This window comes from Rhinolophus ferrumequinum, chromosome 21, assembly GCF_004115265.2.
Source record: "Rhinolophus ferrumequinum isolate MPI-CBG mRhiFer1 chromosome 21, mRhiFer1_v1.p, whole genome shotgun sequence".
Classification (NCBI taxonomy): Eukaryota; Metazoa; Chordata; class Mammalia; order Chiroptera; family Rhinolophidae; genus Rhinolophus; species Rhinolophus ferrumequinum.
The window spans coordinates 11,665,193-11,679,887 of record NC_046304.1 but is presented as its reverse complement, the minus strand read 5'-3'; the positions used below and the strand labels follow the sequence as shown (position 1 = coordinate 11,679,887).

Here is a 14,695-nt window from a genome sequence, read left to right as displayed (position 1 = left end):
CGGGGCCTTGGTCAGACCGTTAGCCAAAGACAGTACCACTCAGTGGTTAGAGCTGAGCCTCCAGGACCTCGAGTCTGGCATTCAGCACTGGTTCTACGAGCCTCAGTTTGCTCATGTGTAAAGTGGGGATCCTAAGAGTTTCTCCTACATGGAACGTTGGGTGAACGAGCTATGCCTGTAACCTGCTTAGTACAGAATACACTCTCAGTCATCGTTGGCTGCTGCTACTGCTCTAGGGCTGCTGTCTGTGCAGAGCGGTTCTGCATCCTGCTCAAGGACACTGCAGAATCTCCTAACGGGAAACGCACTAGGGCCACTGGTCAAAGCCTCTGCTCGGTGAAGTCAGTCCCTGAGTCCTTGAGCCATCCCTCTGGGGGCGTTCCCAGGCTGTGAGTGGGAAGAGAGGCTCTGAGAGTGGAGCCTGCTCCTCTCTCACCTCCCCCCCGCCCCCGCCCGGGCCCTGGGCAGACCTTGACACTCCAGGTGGCAAATGTTTACCGAGTGACTCTGGTGATCGGTGCACCAGTAGTGGCTGTTGATCTGGAATATGCCATAGTCAAAGCTGCCGTCTGCGTTTTCATTGACCTTCGATATGTTGAAGTGGCTTTCCACAAAAGCCAGACACAGCCCTTAGAGCAGGGAGAGGAGGATGTTTAGAAGGCGAGGGAGATGGACGAGAAAGGAAGATGAGGAATCCAAAGGAAGGACCAAGGCCTAAGGGGCTACGTGGGCTAGTGGGCGAGAAACACCCCTTGGCTCCTTCTCCCATCCTGCGGTCCATTCAGCTACTCATCAGTCTAACCATTCATCTGTCCATCTGTCCCTCCATGCTTCTGGCACTTCATAATCACCTACTGTATACCAGGAACTGTGCAAAGCCCAGGGAGGGATATTGAGCTGGGTCAAACGTAGATACTGCCCTCAAGGGCCTATAGTATAAAAATGAAGATGTGTACCTAAAAAAAACCAAGATCCAAGGAGAAGGCGTTGTAAAACAGGGATGCACAAATCCTGCTCCAAAAGGAGAGATCTCTACCACGGAGTAGGATGAAGCTTTTGCACTGGCTGTTCCCTCTGCCTGGAATGCTCTTCCCCTAGACATTCGGATGATCAGGTCCTTTACTTCATTCAGCGCTACTCAATGTCGCCTCCTCAGAGAAGCTTTCCTTGACTTCCCCGTCTAGAACAGCGTCGCCTACCACTACCCCCTGCTTTATTCTTCTGCTTAGCAGTTTTCACCACCAGGTGATAAAAATATTCCTGTATTTTTCTTTTTGTGTATTGCTTATCTTGCTGGAGAATGTGAAACTATAAGCAAAGTAGCTTTGTTTATATCCCCAAGACCAAAACGGTTCCTGGTACATAATAAGTGCTCACTTATTAACTGTTAAGTGAATATAGGATGCTGGGAAAGGTTTCTTGGAGAGGGCTGGGTTTTTAACTTGTTTGCAAGACAAAAGAGAGAAAGAAAGATGGTCACGTAGGGATACCCAGGAGAGGAGGAGATGAGGGCGCTGAGGAGATGGCACTCACAGTCACTCAGGGAGTACCCCTCAAAGCCGTCCATGTCCTCCTGGTGCAGCAGCTTGGCCAGGTCACAGCGGCCGATGAGCCTGGCCTGATGAGTGGTAACGAGGCAGGCGACCCAGGAGATGAGTAGCGCCCTTCTCATCCTTGGAGGGGACAAGGTGCAGCCGAGGGCCCGCGGTTCTCTGGGTGTCACAGACTTCCTGCTGGTCTTCTCTGAGTCTCTGAGGAATCTGGAGAAAGCAGCCGAATGTCGTCGGTCACTCACTGCTCCCCACCTGGCTGTTTCCAGTCTCTTTCTTCTCATTTATTATGTAGTTTTCTGGCCAGGGATGCGTAACCTGTGTCTAATCCTGAGGGACCGTCAGACAAAGCCAGACAGAGAGAACTTCCATAAAATAACGGGCCTATATTCTTCAAAATAGTCAATGCCATGAAATCAAAGAGTGGTGCTATTTCTGTTACCAGGTGTGTGTGTGTGTGTGTGTGTGTGTGTGTGTGTGTGTGTGTGTGTGTGTGTGTGTGTGTGTGTGTGTGTGTCCTTAAACAAGGTATTATTCCTCGGGGCAAATGCCTCGGTTCCTTATGAATCAGGCACGAAGCTTCTGCTTGGACAAGATGGCCTTGTTTCCTCACAGATCTTATGTCTCCTAAGACTCTCTCCATACTAGCCTGTGCTTGTAGCCTTTCTTTTGTGTCTCTCTCCCACCCTAGCGTAACCAGACTCAGCAGACCCTCACCCAGGCGCCTGGCTTACACTGGTGATGAAGGTGCGAGACAGAAGCTCCTCTCGCTGTCTCTCCTGCTGCTCCCTTGTGTATCGCCGATGCTGGAAGTTTCTGAGAGCAGTCTGCAGGTCTAGACATCATACTTTAACTGGTCGACACGACTAGAATTGAAAGAGAGAGAGATTCCATTCCAGGACCCCAGGGCGGCACAATTTGCGGTCACCAGGCTTTATATTTAGGAAAGAACACATTTTCTGACTTCTCTCTGTACCTCTTCTTGCTATCCCTCCCCCAAATAATCTGACTTTGACCAATGATGTTGAAACTAAAGAAGTAGCTTGTGGTTAAAGTAGGGTTGTAGCACACAAGATTCCAGCAGCTTTACTTAAATACCTGCTGGTCTCTGATTCTGGATGCATGACAGGGAACAGGTGACAGGAAGCAGGCTCGATGACCTCTTCCTGACCTGCTATGGATTATATCGCTCTCCTGGAAGAAGCCCAAGGGCATCTTTGGAGTAAAGCATCAACCAAGTTTCATAACACTCTTGGGAGCAGGGGTTAGGGTGGAGGTTGTGAGAGTGGTTTCATTTTAATTTCAAGGGGGAGTATCAAACATTAGATCGATATTTCGTTATAAATAGACCGACTGAAGTGATTAAGAGCAAAATTCATTTCAACCCAAGAATGTAACGAGAACCAAAGGGCAGAGTAAATGCTCTGGCAGCACTAGGCTTCAAGTGGCCATGGGTCTGGTCAGAAAAACAGCACCGGAGGCAGAATTTCAAAGTGACACAGATAGGTGAGGAGACACAAGACTTCTGAGCCACTAACCTCACAGACGTTTTATTTTGAGAGAGTATCACTCAAACAGAACTGTGTGCTTTATGGGGACTTGATCTTTGCACACTCTCAATTTTTCAATGTGTAAATGGAGATTCGTACTATTTGATGGCCCCCTTCCCCCCCACCGGGAGAAAGGCCTGTGTTGGGGGCCTGGGGTGTCACAGAACTCACAGTTTGGCATTCTGTCTTTTGTTAGGGGGGCTCCTTGCTGGACAAAATCTCCAGATGTTCTAGATGGCTCAATATCTGGTCTATGCTTGCTTGGATTTCGTTTTCTGCTACTATACAAAAAGAAAAAAATAAGAATCGTTGGAAAAGAGACAGTGAACTTAGAGTGATAAATCAAACATAATCTTTTTTCCATACCCAACAGACTCAGAAATACATGTTTCAAAAGGAGAAACATGCATACACTAATGAATAACGGGAAAAAATTTAAGTTATATTAAGAGACTCTGTAAATGTTGTTTCAAATATAAATAGCATTTAATGCCATAACAATGCCAATTTTTTAACAAGCTGGGGTAAATCTGCAGAAATAAATTTCTCGCCTTTTGAAAATAAAACGAACATTTAAAGGTTGTACAAATAAAGTTTTGAAGCAAAATGCAGTATTTTCTGATACAGAAAGAGGTCTCTTTTCCTTTGCGATTATTCTCCAATATGGACTGTAACTATCTAGTAGAAAGACTGACAATTGAATTCCCTCCAATCATAGGAAGCACAAGGGAGAGATTAAAAGAAAGCACAAAGGGAGGATTAGTAATTGAACATAGAGAAGAGTTCCCTTAAGGCTTTCCATAAGAACGTGTGGGCTGATGTTGGAGCCCCCAAAATAGACCAATATCATTAGGAAAGGCCCAGGAAAGAAGCCACAGAGGTAAAGATATGATAAATACAGTCATTTTCCTTATCCCTGTGATCAAGAGTCAAAATGACCTCTTTTCCATTCCTAATCATGTAACAATTAGATTGTTGGGAAGGCAAACAAAGTCGATGGACATAAACTAGACTGTGCCCAAAAGAAGGCACCCAGACTGCTTCTTGCTCCAGAAAGAAATGACAGCAATGTCACTTTCCTAGGTCAGCTAGAATAAGGGGGGGGGGGCACGGAAGCAAAACAAGAGGTACTTTTGAGGCTGTAGAAAGGAGACAGGAGGAAACAGAAGAAATGGGCATGGTGACAGCCAAGCAGTGAAGTGACGAAACAGTTTCTGCAGTGTGTGGGTCAGCAGGAGTGTCTGCATGGCCAACTCAGGAAAAGGACCTTTTCTTATAGAAAAGAAACTAAAAAAGACAAAGCAGCTCTCTTCTCCAGAGAAACCATGGTGTTTTCCAAAACTAATTAATATTGCCATTCATTTCTGAATAACTGTCCTAAAAAGCCACAGTTCTCAGCTCAGAAGAAATGACCAATTCCAGTCACACATCTCTGACTTTTTGTGGAGCACATTCCTCTAAGGACTAGGTAATCAGATTAAGACAAATGGGGGGGAAGGACTTCCACTCCCACGGGGCCATGTCAAGTTGAGTGGAGGGGCAATGGGGTGAGACTTGGGGGATTCCAAAGCACAAGCAGGGAAATCGGTGACTGTGCCATAGGATTTTCTGTAGCCTAACAACAGAACTCATTCCACGCTGAATCATTAAGCCTCCGAGGCAGAAATGCAGTCAGGAAACCCAGCCCTTTAGCACCGCGTCATCAGAGAAAGGACTGTGGTCTCCACAGCTAAGTACTCACAGTGCACAGACTGCGTGTCTGCCGTCTCCAGGCGTCCCATGTGAGACTGGATCTCATGGACCTGCCTGTCAAAGGAAGAGGGAGGAAACGAGTGAGACAGGAGTGATCATAGCGCTTCAGTCAGGAAAGACTTTTCCGACGCCAACATGTAAGTGACTGAAACGGCCAGCATCACTGAACTGTACAATGTGTACGTGGCACTCAGGCCACCCATTTTGGCATGGTTTGTACTATGGTAACATTAGTATTAATACTACCGACTGGCGCCATTTACTGAGTGCTTACCACCTCTGAGACATTCTGCAAAGTCAATAGCCTATGAGGAAAGTATATTATCGTTCTCATTTTATAAATAAGACTGAAATCCAGAAAGGCTATGTAACTTGTTCAAGGTTGCAAAGCAAATGATAAACCTCGATCTGGACCCAGCCAATCCCACTCTGTTGTTTGACCCAATGTGCTGAGCACTGGTCTGTACTAGGGGGAGTCAAAGGGCAAGAGAGATATAATCCTTGTCCTTGAGAACGATGTGATTAGGAACACAGGCCAGAGAGACAAGAAAAGTCCCGAGAAGACTTAAGAGAACACTCACACATACGAGCGTAACAAGCAGAAAGCTGAAGAGCTCAGCGCAGTGGTGCCAAGGCGAGTTATGGAACAGGCTGGGCCGAGAAAGAGGAAGCTGGAGGGAGTTTTGTGGGTGAAGGGAGTTCTCAGCATCATTTTGAAGGGAGACCCAATTTGGTGACGGAAGATATGAAGATGGTATGCAAAAAGGCATACAAGGCACGTCATGGGGGTTATGAGCAGGCTGGCCTGCCAGGAAGAGGGTCGGGGTCAGAGGGAGAGGGGATGAGGCGATTGGTTGGAGGAAACCGTCAGAGGAAGGTCCTCAAAGACAGGGATCTCCTGTCTGGGAAACATCTTTCCCTGCCAATGAGGCAGCTGCCATCTCATTTGGAAAAGCAACACTGTACCCTGGCCCTCTGGCGTGCTCCGAGACATCAGGCCCCGAGCACTCTCCGGAGGCTCCCCAGGGCTTGGCCAAGGTCACCCTCAGAACGCTTCCTAGGGGTCCCTGGGATGAATCCTTGCAATATTCTTACGCTACTCCCAACCACCACCTCCTGGTGCTTACCATCTCTCGGTGTTAGAGCCACATGAAGGGGGCCTGCTGAGTTCTTACAGGATCCCCAACCCCGAGGAAAGGCCAGCACCCATCCTCCACCACGAGCACCACAGACTGGGACCCCAAATGCACAGACACGAGCCAGGAGCCCAAATTTGGTTTCAACTAGCCTCTAGTCTTTTCCAGGGCTTTACTGCAGCCTCTAACCATGACCCATGGCGCCAGAAGCAAGGCCAGCCCTCGAATGACTCCCACAGTGCTCCTGGGCAAGACCCGTGGCCCCGAGGGGTAACTAGAGGTCACCACTAGAGTCTGCGAGACCAGACTGTACTTCAGGAAGGCAAGTCCGGACATTTGAGAACGGGGCACGTGGAGACAGGAGGCAGATGCAGGCCTGCAACTCGAGGTAACCAACATTGGGATCAGGGTACCCATAGAAACAGCTATAGAGGACTGGACGGTAACACTGACAGAAAGGACATTAGGGCTTTACTGGAGGCCTGGAGGTAGGCGGTGAGGGTAATTTTCAGAGGTAGCTTACCAGAGGAAATCTGAAAATTGGTGACATTATTGGTAGGAACAGGAACGTCCTAAAAAAAGAGGAGGGGCGAAGACTAGCCAAGACACTCTGAACAGGTATGAAAGGGATGACTTGTCCTACCTGCTATTAAGACTATCACAGACTTAATTAAGACGATCTAGTAGTATGCAGCGAGAGACAAAGATATGCAAACTCTCACCCCTAACCCTGACTCAAGAGGAAAGAATATAGGCCAGAAACAGGCCTACACATTTGGGGATTTGATGACATAAATCCGTAAGAAAACAATGGACTTCGATAAACGCTGACGGCTCAGTTTGTTACCCACAGGGAAAAATGATACCTCACGTAATATACAAAAATAAACTCAAGATGGTTTACAACCTAAATGTAAAAAGGAAGGCTTTCAAACTTTCTGAAGAAAATATAGATATGTATATTACAACTTAGGTAAAAGATGCATTTCATAAAAGAAAAAACAAAACTACCCTCCCAAACCACCACAAACCACAGAAGACTGATACATCTCACTGAATTGAAACAAAAACCTTTTTTACACCAAAGGCACCACAAATAAAAAGACAGGCAAAGACTGGAAGATACTTGCAGCAGATAACAAAAACTAATGTCCAGAATACATAACGAACTGATACAAAAAGGAAACATCAAACAAAGAATTTTTTTTAATGGGCAAAGGGCAACTGACAGAATAGGAAACACAAACGGTCAATAAATATATGAAGAGATACTCAACTTTACTAGTCATCAGGCAGATGCAAATTAAAAACAATGAGAAAACACATTTCTTCCATTAGATTGACAAATATTTTAAAGTTTGATAACACACATTGATAAGGACGGGGAGAATCAAGATCTCTCACACATGGTAGGATTATAAACTGGTAGAAACAACACTTTTAATAGATTTCTGACAGTAACTGAAAGTCAAATATATGTACATGCTACGACCCAGCATTCCATTTCTAGGAACATGCATGCACTCAACAGGGAAGAGAATGGCTGTGGGAGCTTTTAATTCTACTGGTGTCTTTAAATCAATGACCTGAAGCATGTGTACTAAATGAGCCCTAACACATGGCTTATATTATTCTCTATTTTTATATGTTTGAAATATTTCATACATAAAATAACTAATCATAATAATTTTTCAGATGCAGAGTCAATGGTTTAACAAGTATTATCATTCATTTATTTACTCACTAAGCCATTCACTCATTTTTTCATTCAACAAAAATGTGAGATATACAATCACAACAGTCCACAAGGGCAAGAGGGAAATAAATCCACAGGTGTGTCCATAGTGGGAAAGGAGCGACACCCTGAGGAGAGCACAGTAAGTTTATACTGATTTCAAGAGGCATTTGATAGTTTGCCATGATACCTTCTGATAAATATAAATATAGTGACGATACTACAGACTGAGGGAGTGGTTTCCAGTGTGCCACCACAGCCCTGCCTTGGGCTCCATGTTTTGTTCAGTAGTTTTAAAAATTAACTTATGTTTGTGAAATGTGCACGATTCTGTGCTATAATGAGGCATCCTGTACAACAAAACAAACATTAACATTTTCCATTTAGGCTAAAACAGCAGGATAAAATTTGTCAGGGATGAAAAGTATTTGACTTTAGATTTTAAAAAAAGTCAAATGCACACTTCAGAATGGCATCCAATTCTGGGAGCAATCTGTTAAAGGGACCCTATCAATGAAAGGTTTCCCCCAACGGGAGATGAACAGGATGACTGAGGAAGAGTTTAGAAGTCAAATCATAAAGAGGAACGGTCAAAAGTGCTAGTGATACTAAGCCTCTTGGAAAAGAAAAGGAAAACAAAAGTAAAACGGGCAGCTGGTGCTCTTCGTTTTATCTAGAGTTGACCTACAGGAAGACGAAGTGGCTTGCTCTCTGTTGCTGCTCCTTAAGGGAGATCCAGGACTAAAAGGTACAAATAAATTTCAAGATGACAGATTTCAGCTCGATACAAGGAAAAAAAAAAACCAACAAGAACAATTATGAACTATCTGTTCAAGAAAAGGAAAACACAGAAGAGCTCCTGTATGTTTAAACGGTGTACAAGGCCTGCCCTGGGTGTTATAGAGGCTCTTCCTGACCAAAGTGAGTTGGAATGGAAGGTCTTGCCCGTGCCTTTCACTTCCTAAATTCTACGAGAAAGGTGCCAGAGATGAGGCCAACACTCACAAAACCCCAGAAACACTCAGCTAGTTTCTACTATTTTCTAAGCCCAAAATAATAAACTTTAAGAAATTGCAGGGAAACAGTACTGACTTTCCCCATCCAATCTGTTTGCTTCGAATGAACTAGAAAAGATAATAGCCAATAAAGTGATTCTGATCTCTACATTTCATGCCTGAGAGGAAACATATGCAAAACGACAACGCAAGTACGCATGGCATGGTGGGAGCTCCTACATGCCAAGTGAAAAATCTGTTTTAAACTGAACTGGGAATTCGAACACACTCGAAGCCAGTAAGGAACAGATGATACACAAGTATGCATGGCTCGGGTGTGTGGACACTAGAAATCAGACGTCCTAGCCCCATCCAGCGTGGGGTCCTTGATGGGCTTGGGAGATGACATAACCAAGCAGAGACCTAGCGGCAAGTAAGCAAGGGTCACTGTTGCTGAGTTTTAAAAAAGGGTCTGTAGAATATCTAGGAAGAATTTTAAAATAGAATTGCTTTTAAAAGTCCATCCATGCTGCCTCTGACCACCATAAGCAGGAAACAAAGTTTTGGAGTTAAAAGATCTGGGTTGAAATTCTGGTTCCACTATTTACCAGCTGAGGAACACAACAAATTATTTAATTCCTTTGTGCCTCAGTTTCCTCAACTGTAAAGTAGAGCTATTAATAATCACAATTATTTAAAAGGTGGCAGATCCAAATCCAATATAAGAATGCTGTGTAAACTATACATCCTGGACAAATGTGTTGTTTTTATTTAAGTTTACAGCAGTGAAACCATCTGGTCATTGTCACCTCACCCACCTGGCCTCTACTATCCAGTCTCTAGGCGCTCATCAGTAGGGAAAAAAAGGAAAAACTAGTCATGACATAAGGTAACAGTTCTCAAACCCACCTGCTCATCAAAATCACCTGCAGAGTTTGTTACAAAATAGAGCTTCTTGTGTTCCACACCTACTGAATCACAACTTCAGGACGACAGAGGGGGCAAATGGGGCACCTTTACAACCACAGGTTACAACCACTTCTCAAAATAGAAGCCTGGCTATTGGCTCCTCTATAAAGTTCACCCTAATGCATTAAGTGTAAAATGTGTATTCGGCTTATTTTTTTCCCATTCATTCTTCAGGCAGTTCCGGAGTTTTTAAGATACCTAACGTTAAAATGTTTATCTAATTGCAATGTACCTTCAGGGACACAGCAAGAGATAATCACAAATTGGGGTCAAAGTTCCAGTAAAATTAATATGTTCAGTTACTGTTGTGTCAATTCAGCTGCACTCATTGATTTCTGAGAAGGCAGAAGTGCATTTCTGATGCTCCCAGGGCTCCACGCGTTTCCTTTGAAAGACACTCAATCAGTCGTATCATGGAGCTGACAGGAGCCTTACAGCTTAACCAGCCCCAAACAATCATTTTACAGATAAAGAAAACAAGGCGAAGAGGTCTAGAGCAGGAACTCCCACTGGTTTAGTATTTGAGGAGAAAGGCAGATCAGAATACACTGCAGCATGAAAGAAGGTCAACTCCTTGACGGGAGGGCTGTACTACCAGCACTGAGAACGGTGCCTGGCACATAATAGGTACTCCATATTCGCTGAATGAATCAGTCACTGCATAATAGAGGGCCTAAAAGTGACAGCCCAAATTTGGCCCACTGCCTGTTTTTGTAAATAAAGTTTTATTGGAATACACTCAGATCCATTTGCTTACATATTGTCTATGGCTGCCCTCGTGCCAGACCAGCACAGTTGACTAGCTGCCACAGAGACTGTTTGGCCTGCAGAGCCTACAGTATCTATCACGTGGCCCTTGACAGAAAAAGGCGGTGAGCTCTGCTATGGAGTCCAAGGGTAGGTTGTTTGTTGGAGGCCTGCAAAGGCAAGTAGTTCATCGATACTCTACAAATCTTGTTTGGGACACTATTTAGTATTCCTCTTCTGCGGAAGTTTACACAAAATTGAGCTACTGAGATTTCTCTGCGATCAGCTACCCGCTGCACTGATAACAAGTATAGTCTGAGATTCTCTAAGTAAAATTATTCTTGAGAATAAACTGGTCACGGCTTCCCCAGCAACATACTTTAACCAAATCAACTAACCAGATGAGGCTGTATAACCTTTTAGGCACACTCGGCCCACCCCGCCTTATTTGCTCCCATGGAGCCCTGGGAGCAAAAATTAATGTAAGACCCGGTCTTATTTTAATACAAGACCAGGTCTATATAATATAATACCTGGTCTTATTTTAATATAAGACCAGGTGTTATACAATATTAATTTTTATATTATATTAATTTTTGCTCTAAAAGATGCATTAAAGCGGATGGTCTGGCTAGATCTTATTTTCGGGGAAACACGGTATTATAAAAGATCTACCCTTTCTTAGTAACATGAACATAATTTTGTGATTCATTCCTTTTTCAACTGACTCACAGGTCTAATTTTTTAAGTTCCTTTCTGTAATTTTTATATGGGATGAGGGCTATCGAGCGTAAGATCAAATTCCGTAATTGTAATACCTTTACAAAGTAGGGTCTATATTTTCACCCACCCAAAGCAAATACTTCATCACTAAAGTAAAAAGAAATCCCCAAACTTAGAAAATGAAAGAGTAAGAGGATCATCATCCTCTTATTCCTAATGCTCCAAAGCATTTCTTTTGTTGTGAATTCATTAGGGAGATGGGCCCTATTTTATTTCATTTTCATGAGAACAAAACTACAGCATAAAACTGAAAGTTGTTAGAACAGGATAGGTATAGATATGTCCTCCAAAAAATTGAAAACAAAGACTCAAACAGATTTACACCAACGTTCGTAGTAGCAGTATTCGTAACAGCCAAAAGGTGTTAATAACCCAAGTGCACGTCAGCAGATGAATGGATAACACATTGTCACTCACACACACACACACACACACACACACACACACACGGTTATTTAACCATAAAGAGATGATATTCTGATACATGCTGCTACAACACAGATGAACCCTGAAAACATGCTAAGTGAAATAAGCCAGACACAAAAGGGCATACATGGTATGATTCCACTTACATGACATCTGGAGTAGGTAAATTCAGAGACACAGCGTAGAACAGAGGTTACCAGGGGCTTGGGAGGGAGGAATGGGGAGGTGAAGCTCAGTGGGTACGTGAGTTTCGGTTTGGGCTGATAAAAAAGTTCTGGATATGGATGGCTTGTGTGATGGTTACACAATATTGTGAATGTACTTAATGTCACTGAACTGTACACTTAGAAATGGTTAAAATGGTAAATTTTGTTATGTATATTGTACAAGAAAAAAATGAAATAAATCATAAATTTTTTTCCAAAATAACAGGGTAAGGCATAGTCCCTGTTACCAAACTCAACTACGTAATACCTATCTTTGCAAGTTCCAAAAATGCAGGGCAATACGAATAAAGGACACTACCAAGGAATTTAAGTTACGAGTAGCTAAGTCAAAATTCAACGTCCTTAGAGGTAATCTGGAACTTGATATGAATAACAAGTAATAACACTTAGTGCTACTCATACAGCAATTTCTTCGCACCAGAAAATTTGGTCTTTAGTATAAACCAAATAAGAACAAAAGAAAAAAATCGAAATATGGCAGCCACAAGATTACAGTCAACCAAAAGTAGAGACTGATTCCATTTAGGAGCTGCGAGCTATAATGAAACTTTTTCTGACATTAGCCCAGTGATGGACCCTTCTAAGTTTCTTAAGCTGATCCTGATTGTACTGCTCATTTCACCCTCCATTTCATCCTGCCACACGTTAGCTCTTTTTGGGGGACGTTCTCTGATTTTCTCAACTAAACAGTAAACTCCTATGTGCAGGGGCCCTCTCTCCCCACGAGCTCTACCAACCCGGAGCACTGATTTGGTAGGTGCGAGACAAAGTATTACGTCCTGTAGGTGCGACTTTCCCTTCACCTACTCTACCCAACAGGCAGTCGGGCCCACGATCACAGCAGCCATCCGCCCAACGTCTCAGGACCCAGGCCTGACCCTCCCTCCGAGCAATTCCCAGCTGCCCCCGGCTGCGCCCCGGCCGAAACTCGGCCTCCACACTGGCGATGCCTAAAGCTATAGCCCGGGAGACGGGCCTCACCCAGCCTGGCTTTACCCCGCCCGTGCCCCGACTCGGCTCTCACTTGTGCGTTTGCTGGTACAGCGGCTCCATATCGCCGGCCACACTGGGTCCGGCTCTAGCTTCGCCGAAACACGGCCTCACAGCCCTCTTTCCGGCTTCCGGTCGCAGGACCCTCCATCCCCAGCGGCTAGAGCTGCCCCGACACTCGCCTGGCTGGTGGTGGTTACGGGAAAAGGAAGGGGAACGAGAAAAGAGACCGGCAGAAGGAGGATAAGTGTTGTCAGGGGTTCGAGCTCAGGCGGAGGAGAAGAAATACAGGTTTTGGCGAGGGTTTGTCTCCAGTATTGCATCAGGCACTCGCGAGGGCAGTCGCAGAGTACTGACGTGAGGTCCTCAGAGCAAGGATGGAGGCGAATGGGCCGATGCCGGCTCTATTCGGCTGTGGGACGACTGCGAGAATTCCTACTTACCTTCTCATAAACTGCTTATTTGTGGTTCTGGAGGTTTCGTCCTTCACTAGAGTCTCTGGAACAAGCTTCTCCCATCTGAAATTTGACTGCTTACTTGCCGACCACCCACTACTCCCCACCACACCCCATTTATCCATCAATAAATCTACATTAAATGAATGATTAGTATTTCTCATGTGTGCTGGGCGTGGAAGGGGTGAGCAGAGGGACCAGGTTCCTCCTGCCTTCAGAGAGGTCGTGGTCTAGGATAGGAAATAAGATATGTATACAAATAAACATCTTGAATTTAGTGAACTCATTCATTCCTTACCAGGCCCTGTGTGCAGGTATCTTAATTTATAGATGAGAAAGTGGAGGCTCGGAGAGGTTAAGTAAAACGCCTCAAGTAACACAGTGGGTAAGTGGCCAGCTGAGACCGGAACCCAGGCCTTGCCGACTCCCAGCCTGGGCATTTCAGCATCAGTGGGACCAGGTGCACCAGATCGGCAAGTAAGTGTGAAAACTTCTGAGGGATGTTTGGTCAAGTGAGTTCTACTTTCCTCTAAATATGCTTTACACCCAGGGAGCCTTCCTTGGTCGTCTCTGATCTAGTTTTGGGCCCCCTTTTTCCTGGAACACAGGCATGGGGTAGTAGACAGAGTTCAGGCTTTGATACAGAGAGCCTGAGTTTGACTTTCCAACATGGTCCTTTGGGCCAAATCAATTAATTCCTCTGAGCCTCAGTTTCTTTATCTGTTAGTTAGGACAATAACACCCGCCAGGTTGAAGGAAGAACGCATGAGAAGGGGATTCAGGAGCTTTGCACAGGATTTGAGTGTTAGCTATTGTCACAGTGATTGTCGTGGGAACTCCTGAGTCAGTTTCTTGCTCCAGTTTTTGCCACCTGGCCCACCTGCCTCTCTAGGCATATTGCCTTCAGATTCACCTGCCTAAAATACCACCTCATGCATATCTCCTGCTCAGGAACCATCAGCCTTTCTACTGCTTTCTCAGCCTGGAATTCACCTTTCCTGGACTGGCCCACCTCCCACTCCCACACCCGCAGCCTCTGCTTGTTGCCCAGCTGTGGGCAACGATCCTAATGAGTCACGATCCTACTTGGGTTGTCCAAACACACTGCGTGTCCTCATACCTGTGGGCCTGCACTGGCTCCTCGGAGGGATCTGTCCCCTCTTCCAAGCTGGCTCAGACCCCAAGCTCCCCTCCTGCGGGCTTCCTGACCACCATCCTGTCGCAGCCTCTCCGCCCTCTTGTCTTGTCACTGTCTGGGCCTCAGGATTCACGTCCTGGGACTGTTGGTTTTCCTCGTATGACCTGTCTCCATGTTAGATCATAAGCTTCTTGAGGACGAAGCCCTGCTAATGTCCTTCACTGAATCTGGTCAACTAATCG

At 45.0% G+C, this 14,695-nt stretch overlaps 1 protein-coding gene across 10 annotated transcripts; it reads right to left on the bottom strand.

The window, feature by feature from the left end:
* Positions 1-296: 296 nt before the first annotated feature.
* On the bottom strand, positions 297-13,134 carry LOC117014013 (lysozyme-like protein 6). Of its 10 annotated transcripts, XM_033091695.1 has the most exons (7): positions 12,895-13,134; positions 11,790-11,796; positions 4,842-4,906; positions 3,272-3,381; positions 2,285-2,416; positions 1,534-1,874; positions 298-629 (listed from the first exon to the last, which is right to left on the bottom strand). In XM_033091695.1, exons 6-7 carry the CDS (start codon positions 1,832-1,834, stop codon positions 433-435), a joined length of 498 nt encoding a protein of 165 aa, XP_032947586.1. In that variant the 5' UTR covers positions 1,835-1,874; positions 2,285-2,416; positions 3,272-3,381; positions 4,842-4,906; positions 11,790-11,796; positions 12,895-13,134; the 3' UTR covers positions 298-432. The 10 variants fall into 10 exon arrangements, with proteins under 10 accessions (XP_032947591.1, XP_032947586.1, XP_032947584.1 ...); XM_033091700.1 differs by lacking the exon at positions 11,790-11,796 and having other exon boundaries at positions 297-629; positions 1,534-1,760; positions 12,895-13,125; XM_033091693.1 differs by lacking the exon at positions 11,790-11,796 and having other exon boundaries at positions 12,852-13,134.
* Positions 13,135-14,695: the final 1,561 nt, after the last annotated feature.

Excerpts from the sequence above, each read along its gene's own strand:
- LOC117014013 (XM_033091693.1), bottom strand. The coding sequence starts at position 1,834 with ATGAGAAGAAAGAGACTGGAAACAGCCAGGTGGGGAGCAGTGAGTGAC. Across the intron at positions 630-1,533 it reads GGGGTACTCCCTGAGTGACT|GGCTGTGTCTGGCTTTTGTG; the intron begins GTGAGTGCCATC and ends CCCTGCTCTAAG.